We start from the raw sequence: 17,710 nt of genomic DNA, 5'->3' as shown, positions 1-17,710 counted from the left end.
CTCAATGCATCTTCTTTGTTCTATATGTTTAGTACTTGTCTTAGTTAGGGTCGCTGTTGCTGTGATGAAACACCATGACCAAAAGCAACCCAGGGAGGAGAGGGTTTATTTCACTCACAGCTCCATATAACAGTTCACCATTAAAAGCAGTGAGGACAGGAACTCAGGCAGGGCAGGAACCTGGAGGCGGGAGCCGATGCAGAGGCCATCGAGGGGTGCTGCTTACTGGCTTGCTCCTCATGACTTGCTCAGCCTGCTTTCTTATAGAACCCAGGACCACCAGCCCAGGATGGCACCACCCACAATGGGCTGAGCCCTCCCCCATCAGTCACTAATTAAGAAAATGCCCAACAGTTGGATTTTATGAAGGCATTTTCTCAATAGAGGACCCCTCCTTTCCAGTGACTACCTTGTGTCAACTTGACATAAAACTAGACAGCATGGTACTTTAACTATAACATGACATGGATTTATTTTCTGTTCCAGTCTTTTGGGTGTTCTGTATGCCTGTTGTGCTTATGCAGGCCTCTCTTTCTCTAGATTTGGGGAATTGTCTGCCATGATTTTATTGAAAATATTTTCTATGCTTTTAGCATGTAGTATTTCTCTTCTATGCTCAGAATTCATAGATTTTTGTTTTTTCAAGATGTCCCAGAGACCTTGCATGCTCCATCTGTATGTCTTAAAATGTGCTTGACGTGCACCAATTCCTCTACCTTGTCTTCAGGCCTGACAACCAGGCTTCCTGTGGTCCATTCTATCAGTAAGGCTTTTCACTGGCTTTTTCTTTGACTTAATGATTTTTTTTTCATTTCACTTTAGGTTTTCTTCAATACTTCTGCTACCCTGGTCAGGGTCAGGGTCAGTGTTCACAAGTTCTTAGCTTTTTAGCCAAAGACATGGCAGCATGCAGGCAGACATGGTGCAGGAGAAGGAGCTGAGAGTTCTACATCTTGGTCTGCAGGCAGAACGCAAGTGTCCCACACTGGGCATAGCTTGAACATATATGACCTCAAAGTCCACCTCCACAGTGACACACTTCCTCCAACAAGGCCACATCTCTGAACAGTGCCATTCCCCATAGTCTAAGCATTCAAACACATGAGTCTATGGGGGCCACTCCTATCTTAACCACCACATGCACCTCAAGATCCTAGGGGGAAAAACAGCCATATACAAAATCAGTAGGTAGAAAGACTTAATGAAACAGCAAAAAATAATGAAATTAGTAATACAAAGAGTCAATACAACAAAGAGTTGACTCTCTGTAAAGGTAAAAATCAAGCCGGGCGGTGGTGGCGCACGCCTTTAATCCCAGCACTCGGGAGGCAGAGCCAGGCGGATCTCTGTGAGTTCGAGGCCAGCCTGGGCTACCAAGTGAGTCCCAGGAAAGGCGCAAAGCTACACAGAGAAACCCTGTCTCGAAAAAACCAAAAAAAAAAAAAAAAAAAAAAAAAAAAAGGTAAAAATCAATAGCCTTGGTCAAACTAACCAAAGAAAAGAGAATGGTCAAATTAATAAAAATTAGAGACCAAAAGGAGATGTTACAACTAATACCAATAACATTCAGAGGCTCATTAAGGAATGCTTTGTCAAGTCATGCTTAACTAAATAAGCCCAGGTTTTGCCCATCCACCACTTCCCTGGAACCCTACAGGGGCTTTTGGAGAAGTGACAGTCTTGGCCAATACCTCACATGGCCATGTTCAGCTCCTAGGACATGGGAAGGTGGCTCTTGCAGGGGATCCTGGGCCTGGTGCATCTCACAGGACTGAGTGTGGCTCAACCAACCCATGGCTAGTGACTGAAACAAAGAGGGACAGTGTCAATGCCAGATGATGGGTGCTGTTCCACCATCACTACTTCAGACCCCTCTGAAACGCTGGCCACTTGGAAAATTAGCCCTGGAGCATTTCTGCTGGGGCCTTAAAGTATTCTTAATAATATTTGTACTATCTGTGTGGGGAGACTGATCACACAACTGTGGTCCAAAAGACCCAGAATGGATAAAATATCGGAATCAAGCATATTCCTGCAAGCTAGTGTGGACCCAAATAGCTATGTGTATCCTTAGAAGAGGGAATGATCAAAGGTGTTACATGTTAAACTACGTTCCCCTAAAACACATGTTTCCTATGATGTTGAAGTCAACACTCAGTAGAAGGTGGTCATTTTTTTTGTGGATGGTCTTTACAGAGAATATTCAAGTTTAAATGAAGTCATTGGTATTGACCCACAGGGGTGGGGGTGTTTTAGGACATGGAGACAAACACAGAGGGAAATAACCCAAGGACATCCGGAGAGAAGACTACCAAGTGTTAGGAATGACCCTTCCACACAAACGTTTCACAAAGCACCCCGTTTTACAGAGAACAGGAAGCGCGCTCCCAGTGCCGCTGGGATGCGGATTAAAAAGAAAACACTCCATTTCCCAGAAGGCAGAGCCGCGGTCTGGGAAATGACGCACGGCGGAGTAGGCGTTCTTGGGGACCACGGGGGCGGGACTTCCGACGTTCGGTCTCCGCGTGTCATTCTTGGTTCCCGGGCCCGCCCCTTCCTAGCGGTTCACGGCTCTGGGAAGGAGCGGGCTCCTGTGAATCCAGAGGGGCGACCGAGAAGGACCCCGAGGACAGAGGATCCACTTTCACCTTCCGCGTGAGGCGCGCGCTCCTTCGCAGCCTAGCACCGCTGCCCGCCGCTCGCTTTTCCCGGCCTCACCACCCGTGATCCCCATGGCGACGCCCGCGCTGGTGAGTGGAGGGTGCCTGCTCTGGGTCCTGGATCCTAGAACTCCAGCCCTTCCCGCGTCGGTGCCCTGGGATCTGGAAGCAGCGGGGTCCTCAGGAGGCTCCCGTGTCGGGCTCTAACCTTGGGGCCAGCGCTTCGCTGCCCTTGACGTCCCTTCCCTGGTTCTGTAACGGAATGTCTGTAATAATTCCCTCCTGAGAGAACTGGACCGGTACGTGTGTGGCTTGGGTCTTGTGCTCAGCAGCACCCAGACAGCATCACTCTGTGGGCGGCTTCGGTGGCATCCCTGCAGCCAGCAGGGTGTCTCTGAATTGCTGTTTTGCTGACAGGCAAAGGGACTGGGTTTATCTTCACAGCGAATTTGGCTTGCCCCCGAACAGCACTGAATCCGTCTTCCTCTTAACATATTTTTACTTGTACTGCAAAGCAAATCCGTTAAAATACTCGATAATGACGGTGCTTTGGGGATGCACATACACAGTAGACCCACAGTTACTTTCCAGCATGTCACTCTGTTCACTGCCAGCATGGGCCTGATCACTTTTAGGACTACTTTTTCCGTTTTCGTGTGTGTGTGTGTGTGTGTGTGTGTGTGTGTGTATGTGCGCATGTGTGTGCGTGCACGCTGGTACACGTGTATGAAAGTGCAGGTACACTTTTGTGGGCATGCATACTCAAGTTTAATATCAGGAGTCATCTTCCAACACCCTTCCAAGGTCTCTCAATCAAACCTAGAGCTTGTGGATATGGCCAGGCTTGCGAGCTAGCTTGCTCTGGGCTCACCTGTCTCCTTCTTTTGAAGCTAGACTTATAAACGAATCCCTAGGCCTACCCAGCATTTCTGTGGATTTTGCGGCTCTGAACTTCTTTCCTCTCAGTTATCCACCATGCATTTTAACTGCTGACACATCTCGGGAGTCCACGGCTAAACAACCTCACTTTTCCTCACCTGGCCTGCGGTATCGGTCCATTCTAGCCTTGCTCTGTCAGCATTTGTGGGGTACAGGCACAGAAGGCACAGCTCTCCGCTGTCCCCCACAGCAATCTGAGGAATTCCCTTGGACCTTTAGGGACCTCAAACTCATGCCCCGCCAGGACCTGCAGCTTCAATGCTGAAAAGAATTTTAGGGTTAGTCCGGTTTGAAACTGAGTTGGGGTTTAAGGAAAGCATTTTAATAGGGTCTTAAGAGGGGAGGAGAGGGTCTTCACAAAGATCAGACACACCAGAAAGCATGGTTGTGGGCTTCTCTGAGAGAAAGGTGCAGTTGTTTTTTTACAAAAGACATTCAAGATTTTGGTGGGATTTAACTTACTATCATCAAAGGGTTGCTAAGAAACCTAAATAAGATGGTGGCTGCTTCCTGAGGGGTACCGGACAGGACTACAGTCCAACGGGTGAAAATCTGGCTCACACAGTCAGGGAAAGTGGGCCAGCTTTACTGTAAACAGAGTTAGCTGATACGTTTGAGATTCTTGGGCAGAGTCTGGAGGGGGAAGAGGGAGGCCCTATCCGAGGTCACACATGTTCTGGCCTCAGCCTCGCATGTTCCCTTAACGTAAAAATACCTCTACATGGAAGGAGTGCCAACTGCCAGCAGCCTTCACAGCAAATGTTAATAATGCCACATTCTTTTTAAAAATGTACTTATTTCATTTTATGTGTGTGAATGTTTTGACTACATGTATTTATGTGCACCATATGTATGCCTGCTACCCGTGCCGGCCAGAAGTGGGCATCAGATCCCCTGAAACTGGAGTTACAGACAGCTGCCAGGTGGATGTGTTATGCCCACATCTTGAGTCCCCCAACAAGACCACCAAGGAGCCGATTTCCGATGCAAAGACAAAAGGTTTCTTTATTCAAACCCAGCCCAGGCAGGGACCTCGGCTGACACTTCATTATAGCAAGTAAAGGAAGAAGGCCCCGAGCACTTATTACAAGGGATTTGTATAGGAAAAAGTTTACAAGCAGTGGGTTACATATCTTAGTGTACTAGGATTGGACGAGGGAGCTAGGGGTGAGGTAGTTCAACTTTGAAGTTATTGGCTGAACTGTAAGCGTAAAATTACTAATGGCTGACAGGATGTAGGGCATCTATAGAGCCATAAATTTTTTACTCCCTATATCCTGTTTTACTGGGTTCAGGATATACATTTAGATTTATTATTCCAGCCCTATTTCCACATGAGTTCAGTCACCGGTCAAGAGATACCTTGAGATGGGGACCAATGCTCAAAGGGGCTACTGATTTTTTTTTCCCCCTTCAGATGATGGGAATTGAACCTGGGTCCTCAGCAAGAGTAACATGTGGTCTTAGCCACTGAGCCATCTCTCCAGCCCTATGCTGCATTCTTGATCCTAGCTGGTGAGGAGCTTCAGTCAGACTCCAGAGTGATGAGCAAGTGTCTTTCCCTCCCCAAGTTCCTACAGTGTCCCTGTAATTCTGTCCCGACTCAATTCCAGGGTCATTTCAGAGAGTCCTTCCCTGATTGCTTCATCTAAAGTTTCTCTCAATTGTCCTCATTTCACCCCCTTTGGTTTTCAGAGCCCTTAGAATTATCTGACATATATTAATAGCCGAACTCTGTTGTTCCAGTGCTGGGGATCCAACCCAAGTCTTATACATGTAAGGCAAGTGCTCTGTCACCGTGCTCTGTCTCCAACTGACTGCTAACATAGTATTGCAGGTCTGTCCCCACCTCTGGAACGTGCGCTCCCACAAAGGGTGGACTTTGTGTTGGTATTTAGTAAGTGGCTAGTGAGTGAGACCCTGCCCTCCCAGGTGTCTGTCAGCCTCAGACTGCGTCTCAACCTTCCCGCAGGGTTGCAATCTTCAAGCCATGCTGGCCCAAAAGCCCCAAGCTTGTTTACCTTCTTTTGTCACTTTGACCCTGTTGTGTGACACTGCTCCTGGGGAGATGTGAACAAATGCCTCTTCACCCCACATAGGGAGCTGGCAACAGACCAAATTAAAGATAGTACCAATGTAAGTAAACTTGTTGCAGCTCTGTGGGTTTCGTCCCAGATTTTGGCACCAAAATGTGAGTTTTGCAACTCTGGGGAGTCAGGCAACCGCTGGAGCTGCAATGAGACAGCAGCCCTGGAGGGTGAGGTAGCTGCTTAGAACAGTTGACAGCTAGAGGGCGAGGTATCCGGGATACCTCGGGCTGCTTAGGGTAGCTCTGCCCTGGAGGTATCCTGGATACCTCAAGTCAGGGAAGTTATTCTGATTGTTCGGGAGAGTCAGGCCTGGAGCTGCTAGGACAGTTCAGCAGGGAAGGGTATTCTGACTGTTCGGGAGAGTCAGGCCTGGAGCTGCTAGGACAGTTCAGCAGGGAAGGGTATTCTGACTGTTCGGGAGAGTCAGGCCTGGAGCTGCTAGGACAGTTCAGCAGGGAAGGGTATTCTGACTGTTCGGGAGAGTCAGGCCTGGAGCTGCTAGGATAGTTCAGCAGGGAAGGGTATCCTGACTGTTCCGGAGTCAGGCTATACCTGGTGTGGTGGGGGATGTTCTCCCCCCAGGATATAGCAATCCTGCTCCTCTCCTGGAGAGTCGCTACAGCTGAGCTTTGCTCAGCCCCCACTTAAGGGGGCTTCCTAGCAGAGCTCTGCTTCTCCAGCCTAAGATGTTGCTTCTTTTGCTTCACTCTGCAAAAGGGGAAACTGCTGCAGAAATGTAGCAATCTCCTCTTTAGGAGCAAAGTGTTACTTTTTCAGCTCTCCCTTGCTCTTTCCACTGAGGGATGTCTCAGCAAGGTTTTTCTGTTCAGCTCCTCCTTGCTCTGTCCACTATGGGACGTCTCAGCAAGGATCTTCTCTGTGCCAGGGAATGAAGATCTTCACACCCAAAACTCTTTTGAGAAAGAGATTTATTTGGGAAGGAGGAGTCCAGGAGAGTAGCCGCTTCTACCAGAGTGGAGAGAACAGCCCACAACTGACCAGGCAGGGTGGTTTATATAGAATGTCTTGGGGGTGGAGTCAACCAGGGATTGGTTAGTTTTTTTTCTGCCTAAGGATTGGTCTATTTAGTGAGCTAGGGGCAGAGATGGCCCTGATTTCAGAGCCAAACTGTGTTTCTTTCACTGACTTTTCTTGGCTTTTTGATACTAATTCTAAGGCCAGGGCATATTTCTTTCACTGACTTGGATTCTAGGGACCAAGAGTATTTCTTTGGTACTAGTTTCAGAGTCAGAGCATGTTTCCTTGGTTCTGGATTTGGGGATAAAGTGTTCATTTCTCTGGCTCAGGTCCCAAACTCAGGCTGTGTTTCTTTCCCTGGTTCTGGACTCCAGGGCCAGGGTGCTACTTTCCTGGTCTGTGATTGGTTGGTTTCACAGGTCAGTTGGCCAGGGGCAGAGATGACTCTGATCTGAGCCAAACTGTGTTTCTTTCTGCCTTGATCTGAGCCATCTTTCTCTAGTTCTGGGCTCCAGGGTCAGGGTGGGTTTTTTCAGCCAGCCCCTTTTCCCTACAACCAAAGTCGAGTCTGGTGAACCAGTGAGTTTTATTGAAGTTATTTACAGGAATATTGCAGTGGTTATTTACTGGGGCACAATGACTGCAGACAGCTGTATCACCACAGCCCACTCTAGCATGGGTGACAGCTCACAAAAGCTGGAAATCTAGAGCACACTGCACTACCTGCAGGCATCTCAACAGTTTGGAGTGTAGCTCTTTCAGACATTGTTATGGTCTGAGCCTCTTCCAAGGTAGCCCAACAGTTGGTGTCTCTTGGCAAGCCTTACAACCTACATATGCTTGAGGAGACAAGGGTGTCTTAGTTAGGGATTCAGTTGCTGTGAAGAGACACCATGATCATGGCAACTCTTATAAAGGAAAATATTTGATTAAGTGTCTTGCAGTTTCAGAGGTTTAGTCCGTTATCATCATGGCAGGACATGGTGGCATGCAGGCAGACATGGAGTAGAGAAGGAGCCTACATCTTGAGCCAACAGGCAACAGGAAATGGTCTGAAACACTGAGTGTGGCTTGAGCATATGTGAGACCTCAAAGCCTGCTTCCACAGTGACACGCTTCCTCCAACAAAGTCACACTTCCTAATAGTGCCACTCCCTAGGGGCTTATGGGGGCCAATTACATTCAAACTACCACAAGGGGTATAGTGAATCTGGTCAGTTTTGGGGACGTCCTGAAACCCTTGAGTTGTTTACTTCCTGAGCATAGGGAGCTTCCCTACAGGGTCAAGTGTTATATTTTGCAGGAAATTGCTGCAGCAGTCCTCAGATCTATTTCCAAGCTGCCCCTTGAATGTGTTCTGCTTTGCTCTTTCTCAGTGTGCTGCATGCCACAGGATTATGCAGTGAGAGTTCAACTGTCATTTAGGAGGCCAACCCACCGAAAACATGAATTCTGTCAGAGGAACCCATCATGCAAGACGTTTTGGAATTACTGCCTTTTGGATAGATAGCTGTTCTTGCTGTAGAAGCCATAGCTCTTCCCATCTGTTACATTTATTGGGCATGATTTCCCCTGTGCATTGGTGTATCTGGATGACCTCCCTCAACTATGTCTGAAGGTAGTCACACAGTCAAAACCTTTGTTTCTCACAACCAGGTCTTTGTTCCATTTTCCAATATAAACTTAGAGGTCTGCCTTCCTGCAGTTATCTTTATTGGCAGGTGTTTAGTCAGTGTTAGTGTCTAGGCAAAAGAATCTCAATTGAGACTTTCACAGACACCTAAGGACAAAGAATTACAAGTCTGGATTTGTTAATTCACAGCCCTCGATAGATAGGGAATAAGCTAGCCCTGCCAGCAGATGAGAGAGGTGCTGACCCAAACTAACCTTGCACTAACTTTTGCTGTGGATATTGTTCTGTATAAATAAAACACTGATTGGCCAGTGGCCAGGCAGGAAGTCTAGGCGGGACAAGGAGAGAGGAGAATTCTTAGAAGCGGAAGGCTGGAGAGACACTGCCAGCCATGACAAGCAGCATGTGAAGATGCCGGTAAGCCACGAGCCACGTGGCAAGGTATAGATTTATAGAAATGGATTAATTTAAGATATAAGAACAGTTAGCAAGAAGCCTGCCACGGCCATACAGTTTGTAAGCAATATAAGTCTCTGTGTTTACTTGGTTGGGTCTGAGCGGCTGTGGGACTGGCGGGTGAGAGAGATTTGTCCTGACTGTGGGCAAGGCAGGAAAACTCAAGCTACAAACTTTAAATGAATTCTTAACTCCTTGTACTTACCTTCACCTCGGTTTATTAATATGAGATTTTAGCTTAGAGATTTACTACTTGTGATAACAGGAAAAGTAATCAACCATTTGCTCTGTCTTGGAGGAAGATAATCTTCCCACAGACCCGCTGAGATAATGCTGCTATAACCAGAGTGGCAGAGAGGTGCCAGGTTCCCTTTCTTTAGCAAAATAGGCTTAGATCCTCCCTTTGTTCTAACTGCTTAAGGCAGAAGGTGTAATCTTTAGATCTGAAAGTTTCTTTAAAGCCAACTGACAATTGGTGAAATTACTATAGTGGACCAGACACTATAAGTATTCCTCTGTTGCTTACAGAGGTTGCCTAGTTAGCAGACACTCCCTCCACCCACTGGGAAAGCGGTGCTCATGCTGCTTGGATAGAAGCAGTGCAGGGAGAAAAAGGCAGTTTTTACCTTATTTGTGACTATAGACTGATTATAGACTTTTAGCTTGTTATCTAGCCACACTTAGGAATGTAGTTAAGCACATGGATTCCCTCTTAGATTCCTTTGTTGATTTACTGTCTTGTTGACCTCATGGGGAAACTTCCACTAACCACTAACCACTCCTACCTTGTGCCATAAAAGAAGCTGACAGGTATTGCCCTGTGTGAAAATCTTATCTCCCTTCTTTATGACCCTGAGAAACTCAAGCCTTGTACCTTGCATTGCCAAAAAACTTGCTGATTGTAAGTGTGTATAAGCTGGTACCCTTGTAGTAGATGAAGAACAACATGGAAGAATAAAGAAAGTAAAGAAGTTTGGTGTGAGCGGATTCATTCCTTCGCCCTCAGATCCTTTAGATCTTGCTTGTTGTAGCGCCTTGATTGAACCCTGAAAGAGGACTTGAAGGCTGGCCCTTAAAGGACCCTGTCACCAGTGTGCTTCACAAGTAGACAGGAAACCGTCTCAGCCAGTAACCCACAGCAGGGTAGGGAAGTCTATGAGTGACACCCAAAGGACACTTTGCAAGGTTTTCACTCTAAGCATGGACATGATGGAGACTCCAGGGATCCTTCCAGGCTGCGGTACCTCATAGAAAAAGGCTTTTTTCAAGGAAACAAAAGAGGACCTTGGGGGTCATGGGCTTTCATAAGTTGCGCACATGTTTCTAAGGAAGGTGAGATTGTGGCTGGCAAATCCTTACCTATGCCGCATCCTTGCCCAAGACAGACATCATGCTCCAGGTTGCTACCCATGTTCATAGAGCCATGGTGGCCATTGTCCTTGGTCACTTGGTTACCAGATATATAAGTAATCTTAGGGAAGTGTGTGAATAATGGCTCGTTAAAAACAAACAAAGCAGTGTGAACCAGGCATGGTGTCTTGGGGCTTCTATTGCCATGGTAAAACACCATGACTAAAAGCAACTTGGGGAGGAAAGGGTTTATTTTATCTTGTAGCTTGTAGTCCATCAATCCAGGGAAGTCAGGGCAGGAACTTAAGGCAGGAAACTGGAGGTAGGAACTGATGCAGAAGCTATGGAGGAGGGCTGCTTATTGGCTTGCTCAGTTTGGTTTCCTATACACCTCAGGACCACCTGCCCAGAGGTAGCACCACCCACAGTAGGAGGGTTGGGTCCTCCTGCATAAGTCATCAATCAAGAAAATGCCCCACAGGCTTGCGTAGACGCTGATCCTATGGAGGGGTTTTCTCAATTGGGGTTCCCTCTTCCAAAATGACTCTAGCCGGCACACATAGTGACTCATGCCTTTAATCCCAGCACTCAGAAGGCAGAAGCAGGGGTGTGTGTGTGTGTGTGTGTGTGTGTGTGTGTGTGTGTGTGTGTGTGTGTCTGACTGTCTGTCTGTCTGTCGGTCTGTCGGTGTATATGGACATCTTCCTGCAGCCTCAGCTTTCTGTGATCTGACATTCTCATGTTTGGTTTCTTGGTGTCTCCACCAGGGATTATTATGGAAGAAATACAGTCCCTCTCATCTCTGCCATTCAGGCAGTTACATCCCCACAGAAGGAAGGTGACCAGCTCAGCAGGGTTGAGTGAGATGTCTTCACAGTCTAGCCAGCAGGGCCCACCAGGATGGGAGACTCTCTAAGAGGTTGATCCAGCCATGCCTGTGTACGTGTGTCTGTGATACCTTAGGCTGATGTCTGGCATCAACTGCTGTGCACCTGATTAATTGATTAATTGAGGCAGTGTCTCCCAGTTGAATACAGAGCACACTTTCTGGCTCATCAAGCTAGCCATCTTGCTCTGGAGATCCTCTGCCACCCAGCATATACATGGGTACTGGAATCAGAAATCCTGCCCTTACGCCCCAAACCCTTCACCCACAGCCATCTTCCCAGCCTGTTGGATCACGGTCCAAGAATGGAGTCGTGTGAAGAGAATTCTGAGTGCTTGTGAGACAGCTCCAAGGAAACAAGAGTCTTGTGACCTCAGTTTCTTCAAAACACAGAACTGTTCTTGGAATGTGTCTTCATGCCCCTGCCAGGTGTAGCAGATAGGAGTGAGTTAACTTCAGCTGTTGTTCATGTGCTTCTATGGAAAGACATGTTTTTGCCACGTGCAGCCTGTCCTTGTGACTGCACACTTTACTCAGGTGACTCTTCTTAACCCTCAGAGTATAAATTGTCTGATGCTCCGAATAAAGCTGGCTGTCCCACGAGTTTTAGGCCCTGCTTTCCCAGGTTCACACCGCCCACTGGAGCAGCAAACACCAGCCTTGCCTTTGTTTACCCTTTGTTTGTTTGTTTGTTTGAGACAAGGTTTCTCTGTGTGTGGGCTCTGGTCAGGCTGTGCAAACCAGTGAAGCTCAGCAGCTGAGGTGGTGATTACTGTTGGAATTACAGTGTCCTCAGCCCTGGCTCCCTAAGCCCAGCTCTTCTAACATCACAGCTCACCATTGGGTGTTCACCATCACACATTGTTTTGTTTCCTTCTCCAGCGGCTTCCTACACAGGAGGCTTCTCTCTCCCATATCTTCGGAATCTGTCAAAGGCACCTCCATCTTGAGCCTCTGTACCAGGCCAGGTCCTTAGGAGAAGATGTGCAGTTCAGGCTTTGTCTCTGCATTCTTGCTCATAATGAGGGAACAGGCTCCAGTCTTACATGTGATCCACACAGCCACCCAACCACCTCTGTTTATTATCCTAGGCCTTGGTTTCATTTGAAGATGTGGCCGTGACCTTCACTGTGGAGGAATGGGGTCATCTGGACCTGGCTCAGAGGACACTGTACCAGGAGGTGATGATGGAGACCTGTGGGCTTCTGGTCTCACTGGGTAAGGATCCATTTCTCTTCCGCGTGCAGAGCTTAAAGCTGCTTTCATTGTACCCTCTGTAGGCATTGCTGATTGAGGTCACCACCCACTTCCTTCAGCCTCAGCTTACAGGGATATGACAGCTTCGTGCTCGGTGTTTACATCAGGGATCATTATGTAAGAAACACAGTCCTCATCACTGTCAGGCAGGCAGGCAGATGTCCTTATTCCACATCCCCGCAGATGGGAAGGTGACCGGCTCAGCAGGGTTGAGGGAGATGGCGTCACAGCCCAGTCAGCAGGGCCCACCGGGGTGGGGCTCTCCCAAGAGGTTGATCCAGCTGTGATCCAGGCAAACGAGAGGCCAAAAGCCCAAGGGCAGCATGGCTATGTAGCGAGTTAAAGACATACGGGATATCCTCTGCCCGCCCCCCAGAAAAGACAAGGATTCTTCAGACAGGCAATAAGATGTTTGTCCCCGGCACTTTTGGTGTCTCGAAGCAGCACAGCCTCAGCTAAGTGACTTCTTTAGTTCCTGCCGCCTCCATTATTGACACATATATCCCAAGGCCTGGGCAAAGTGGCAGCTTATTGTTGAGTCCTCCACTCGTGCAGAAAAGAAATCACCTCCCAGGCCCAGCCTTGAGCGGGGATTATGAGCTTGCCAACTTCATGCCATTATTCAGATGGTTTCATTTTTAGTGTAGCCCTTTAGTAACACCTGCACAGCAAGTGAACCAGTGTCTCGGCTGTGCCCAGAACAGATCTTGGACTGTCCCAGTGCTACAGAGTCTACATAACACTCAAACCCAGTGTCTTCCCCTAAACCCTTTTCCCTTCCTGCAGAGTGGCAACAGAGTGGAAGCCCACCAGGTCTCCCTTTCCCCAGACGTTCAGATGGTTTTGGGGCTCTGTAGCCTTGTGTCCACAGTGGAGTAAACTCTGTTGGTTTGTGCTTAGTTGGAGGAAGTGTACCAGGAACAGCACTCTGGATGTGGGAACCAGCAAAGCAGAGTCCCTGAGGACAAGGAGCTCAATGAAGGGAGGTTCAGTGCTCCGCCCCCATGGTCCCACCACTAAGCTCCATGCAAGGCATGTGGCAGCTGTCAGTGAACCTTTGCCGTGTTCTGTCTGCCGTGTGGGATTTTCCAGTGACTTTCCCATGGCTACTCAGCTTCTCTTTGTAAGCCTTCACATTTGGAAACATGTCTTGTCATACTAAATGCATCCTGTAAGCCAAGTGTATGACTCCACCTGCTTAGATGCCCAGAGGTGCCCCTGGCTCCTGCATGGCCAGCAGCCAACCCAGTTCTCCTGCCATATTCCCTGCTGCTCGGGGTCCTCAGGCTGGCCCTGGGAGGGGTACCGGGTGAGGCAGGTCCAGCTGGAGCAGTAAGCCTGCCTTGAACACCACAATTACAGGGGGGCTTTGGAACCCAAGTGCTGGGTGCTTATGGCCAAAAACATCTTTTGATTTTATTTGGGTTTGAAAGCAGGCCCTGCTAGGGAAGTGTGCTCTCCAAGCAGGTGGAGAGCTTCTGACTCAGATCGACAGAGAATGTCTTCCAAGGCAGGGGTTGTGTCTCCCTCCCTGGTTTCTGGCAGTGAGCTATGCACTCCTGTAAACATGAGTTTTTACTTCTGTCCTTACCTATAAATGCTGCTTTGTGTTTTTCTCATGCCAGGGCATCGTGTTCCCAAGCCAGAGCTGATCTACCTCCAGGAACATTGGCAGGGAGTGTGGGCAGTGAAGAGGGGCCTCTCCCAGTGCACATGCACAGGTAGGTGGCTGTGGGGCACCGAGGGCAGCTGTGCTGATGCCACAGCCTGGTGGGTGTCGGTTGGTCAGATCGTGGGGCACTCCCCTGTGGTCCCCTGACCTCACACCCACCTCACACTCTGCCCTTACTCAGACAACTTAGCCGTGTCAATAGTGATGCGGAGGTGGTTGTGCAGGTGTTTGTCTCTGTGCTGTGCTGACTTAGACACCTTTGGGTAAAGCCAGGAGAGGTGTAGCTGGATCATACGTCAGTCCTGTTCTCAGTGTTTTTGAGAAAACTCCAGTCTGATCTCCATAGTGTTGGCGCTGATTCACATCTCAACCGCAGTATATTGACCATGTCCTCATGAGCATTTGCTCTTGTTTGTAGCCTGGATGATAGCTACTCTGGTGAGGGGAGATGGAATTATATTGCATTTATAGATGAGTTCTGGGAGAGTTAACATTGTACTTTTAACCTCTTTTCCTATAGATCCTTACTGTTGTTCCTAATGTCCAGACTTACCTGTATGTTATGTCACTGATTCATATAGATGCTATTGGCTTTGTGTCTGTTCTGTTCACATAATTCACATAGCAGACCCGGCATGGCTGTGCTTCTCACCCTCCTTCATTCTTGCACCTGCCAGAATCCTGACAGTGTGTGTTCTCTGTCTCTACCTGTCTACTTCCTCATTTCCATAATTCTCACCTTCACGTTTTCTTGGTGTTCAGAATTCTGTCAAACCTTTGTACTTTGTCCTCACTTACTACAATGTCTGTCTCTCTCCCCCAATCTCATCCCTCAGTTCTTCTACTTGGTAACTCTTATTCTCCCTTGGAAATAGGATCATATACCAGTATTCCTGCATATCCTCTGCTGATCTCTTTTGGCCTTCCATCCAGGCCGAATTAGGCACAACTTCTCTCTGTTGTCATAGCATTATGATACTTCCTTATACCACATTGACTGTACACATTATACCCATTGCTTTGCATACCTCCCCCATTCTGGAGTTTGGAGTGACCTCTGGGCTCATGGTTCTCTCTCCTCTATCCCAGCTTTTCCTCCTAGGTTTCCACTGAAAGACACTAAGAGCCCAAGCATGAGTGAATGAAAAAGAACGTACAAACACGGTTTTAAGACATAAGTGAATGCAATAATAACCTTCAGAGGCAATATTTTCATCTTCTGCTACATTAGTGTTTGTTTGGTTCTGTTTACTAATAAATAGACACCTGTTCTTGTTGGATTTCCTTTAGATGAAGAAGCAAAATCTGATGATGCCTCAAAGCCCACTGCTCAGCTGACTTTCTGTTTCCAAGAACAACTATCACAGAGATCCTCAGAGGACTCCAAGTTAGGGCAGACCAAGGATAAAGAACCATGGTCAGAAATGCCAGGTGGGGACACAAGGACAACAGACTCTTCCAAGGAGACATGCCCTGGGAAGCTGAGTCATAAACATGATGCTCTGGAGACAGATGATGGTCTCTGTTTACGAGTCTTACAGGCACAAGCTACTCCACGAGATTCTGCTCATGAACATAATTCCCAAAGACCCGAAAAAGAGCCTGCAGTTGATGTAGTGAGTCTTTATCAATGTAAAGATTGTGGGAAAGTGTTTAGGAATAATTGGACCTTAGTGTGGCATCAGCAGATTCATGCTGGAATAAAGCCTCATGAGTGCAGTGAGTGTGGGAAAATCTGTCATCACATGGCTGACTTTATTCAGCATATGAGGATTGATACTGGGAAGAAACTACATAAGTGCATCGACTGTGGGAAGGCCGTCAGACGCAGTTCTCACCTCACTGAGCACCAGCGGCTCCACACTGGAGATAAACCCTATGAGTGCAAAGAATGTGGGAAAACCTTCTCCCACCGCTCCACTTTCATCCAGCACAAGATGACCCACTCTACAGAAAAGCCTTTCCTGTGCAAAGAATGTGGGAAAGCTTTTTACTACAGCTCTTCACTTGCTCAGCACATGAGGATTCACACTGGAAAGAAGCTGTATGAGTGCAGCCAGTGTGGGAGGTCGTTTACTCACTCCTCTACTTTTGTGAAACACAGGAGAACCCATACTGGAGAGAAGCCTTACGAGTGCAAAGACTGTGGCCGAGCATTCACTCACCACTCCACATTTCTCCACCACAATATGACGCACACGGGGGAAAAGCCCTTTGTGTGCAAAGAATGTGGGAAAGCTTTTTGTGTCAGTTCGTCCTTCGCTCAGCACATGAGAATCCACACTGGAGAGAAGCCATACGAGTGCAGTGAGTGTGGAAAGGCCTTCACCCAGCGCTCCACTTTTGTCAGGCATAAGAGGACACATACTGGGGAAAAACCCTTTGAGTGCAAAGAGTGTGGAAGGGCCTTTTGTGACACCTCTTCTCTGATTCAGCACATGCGGCTTCACACTGGTGAGAAGCCCTATGAATGCAGTGAATGTGGAAAGGCCTTCACCCACCACTCAGTTTTTATCCGACACACTAGAACCCACAGTGGAGTGAAACCCTTGGAATGCAAAGAATGTGCAAAAGCCTTTTACTATCATTCTTCCTTCATCCGACACATGAGAATTCACACTGGAGAGAAGCCTTATGTTTGCAGAGAATGTGGGAAAGCCTTCACTCAACCTGCAAATTTTCTTCGGCACAGTAGGATCCATACTGGAGAGAAACCCTTCGAGTGCACAGTATGTGAGAAGGCTTTTTACGACACTTTTGCCTTAATTAGGCACATGAGAACTCACACAGGAGAAAAACCCTTTGAGTGCAGTGAATGTGGAAAAGCCTTCAGCCATAATTCTTCCTTCATTCAGCACCGAAAGACCCATAGCAGGGTTTAAAAGATACAGAACAGTCTTTTGCACTTGTGTTCACTTCCATCCACACCTGAATATCACATGCTAGCAAAATACTTTTCAGTGTTACTATCAGGGAAAATCTTATGGCCAGAGAGATAATTTAGTTTCTGGAAATTCATACTGAAGAGACACGATTGTCATCCCTATAACAGCTTTTTGTGGCACATCATCATTTGTCATCTAAAGAATTATGTATTAAAAATCAGCCCAGCCTAAGCTTTGCACAGTATCTGAGAATTGTCCGGAGTAAAACCCAGTTTTGCTAGGCATTTAGGTAAATGTCAGCAGCAATCATCCTTTTATTTATACAGCAAATCTAACTTGGGTATTTTAAAGCAGCAAGGAAAAAGGAGGAGACAAATGAGCAAAGGTGAAAAAATGTATGCATGCATGACCTCTCCGATTTCCCTAGGAAGCAGTGAAATTGTCATGGTAGCATGAGAGATCTAAAAGACCTCACCCCATGTGTTTTCACACTCCCAGAGAGCTGCACCATTAGGAGCACTATACCAGCAGTTCTTTTTCTTTTTTAATAAAATTTTTCCATACAATGTGTTTTGATCATATTCTTTTCCGTCGCCCAAATATTTTTTCTTCTATGGTTTTGATTATAGGAGCTAATTTTGTTTGTTTTGTTGTGTTTCCTTTTGTTGGTGTGTGCCACTGTGCACATGTGGAAGTCAGATGATACTTGCCAGGAAATTGAACTTGGGCTGTCCTACTTGGGTGGCCAGTGCCTTTACCACTGAGCCATCTCACTGGCCACCTTGCCAACATTTATTATAAATAAACCCTGATTTTTGTCCTTGAGAAGTGCAAGTAGTGTGACAAATAGAAAGGCCTGAGTCATAAGTACTCATATACATGCATCTTTATATTTGTAGCTGTC

General features: G+C 47.3%; 1 protein-coding gene across 1 annotated transcript; it reads left to right on the top strand.

Moving 5' to 3' along the window:
- The first annotated feature begins 2,511 nt into the window (after positions 1-2,511).
- Znf599 (zinc finger protein 599) lies at positions 2,512-17,372 on the top strand. The gene is made up of 4 exons (XM_052761831.1): positions 2,512-2,750; positions 12,084-12,210; positions 13,875-13,970; positions 15,212-17,372. Exons 1-4 carry the CDS (start codon positions 2,733-2,735, stop codon positions 16,801-16,803), a joined length of 1,833 nt encoding a protein of 610 aa, XP_052617791.1. The 5' UTR covers positions 2,512-2,732; the 3' UTR covers positions 16,804-17,372.
- The last annotated feature ends 338 nt before the right edge of the window (positions 17,373-17,710 follow it).

The sequence above is a fragment of the Peromyscus californicus genome, unplaced genomic scaffold (genome assembly GCF_007827085.1).
Source record: "Peromyscus californicus insignis strain IS unplaced genomic scaffold, ASM782708v3 Scaffold_4__1_contigs__length_199733344, whole genome shotgun sequence".
NCBI classification, from domain to species: domain Eukaryota; kingdom Metazoa; phylum Chordata; class Mammalia; order Rodentia; family Cricetidae; genus Peromyscus; species Peromyscus californicus.
The sequence above is the reverse complement of the archived record's forward strand: the minus strand, read 5'-3'. Positions and strand labels throughout refer to the sequence as shown.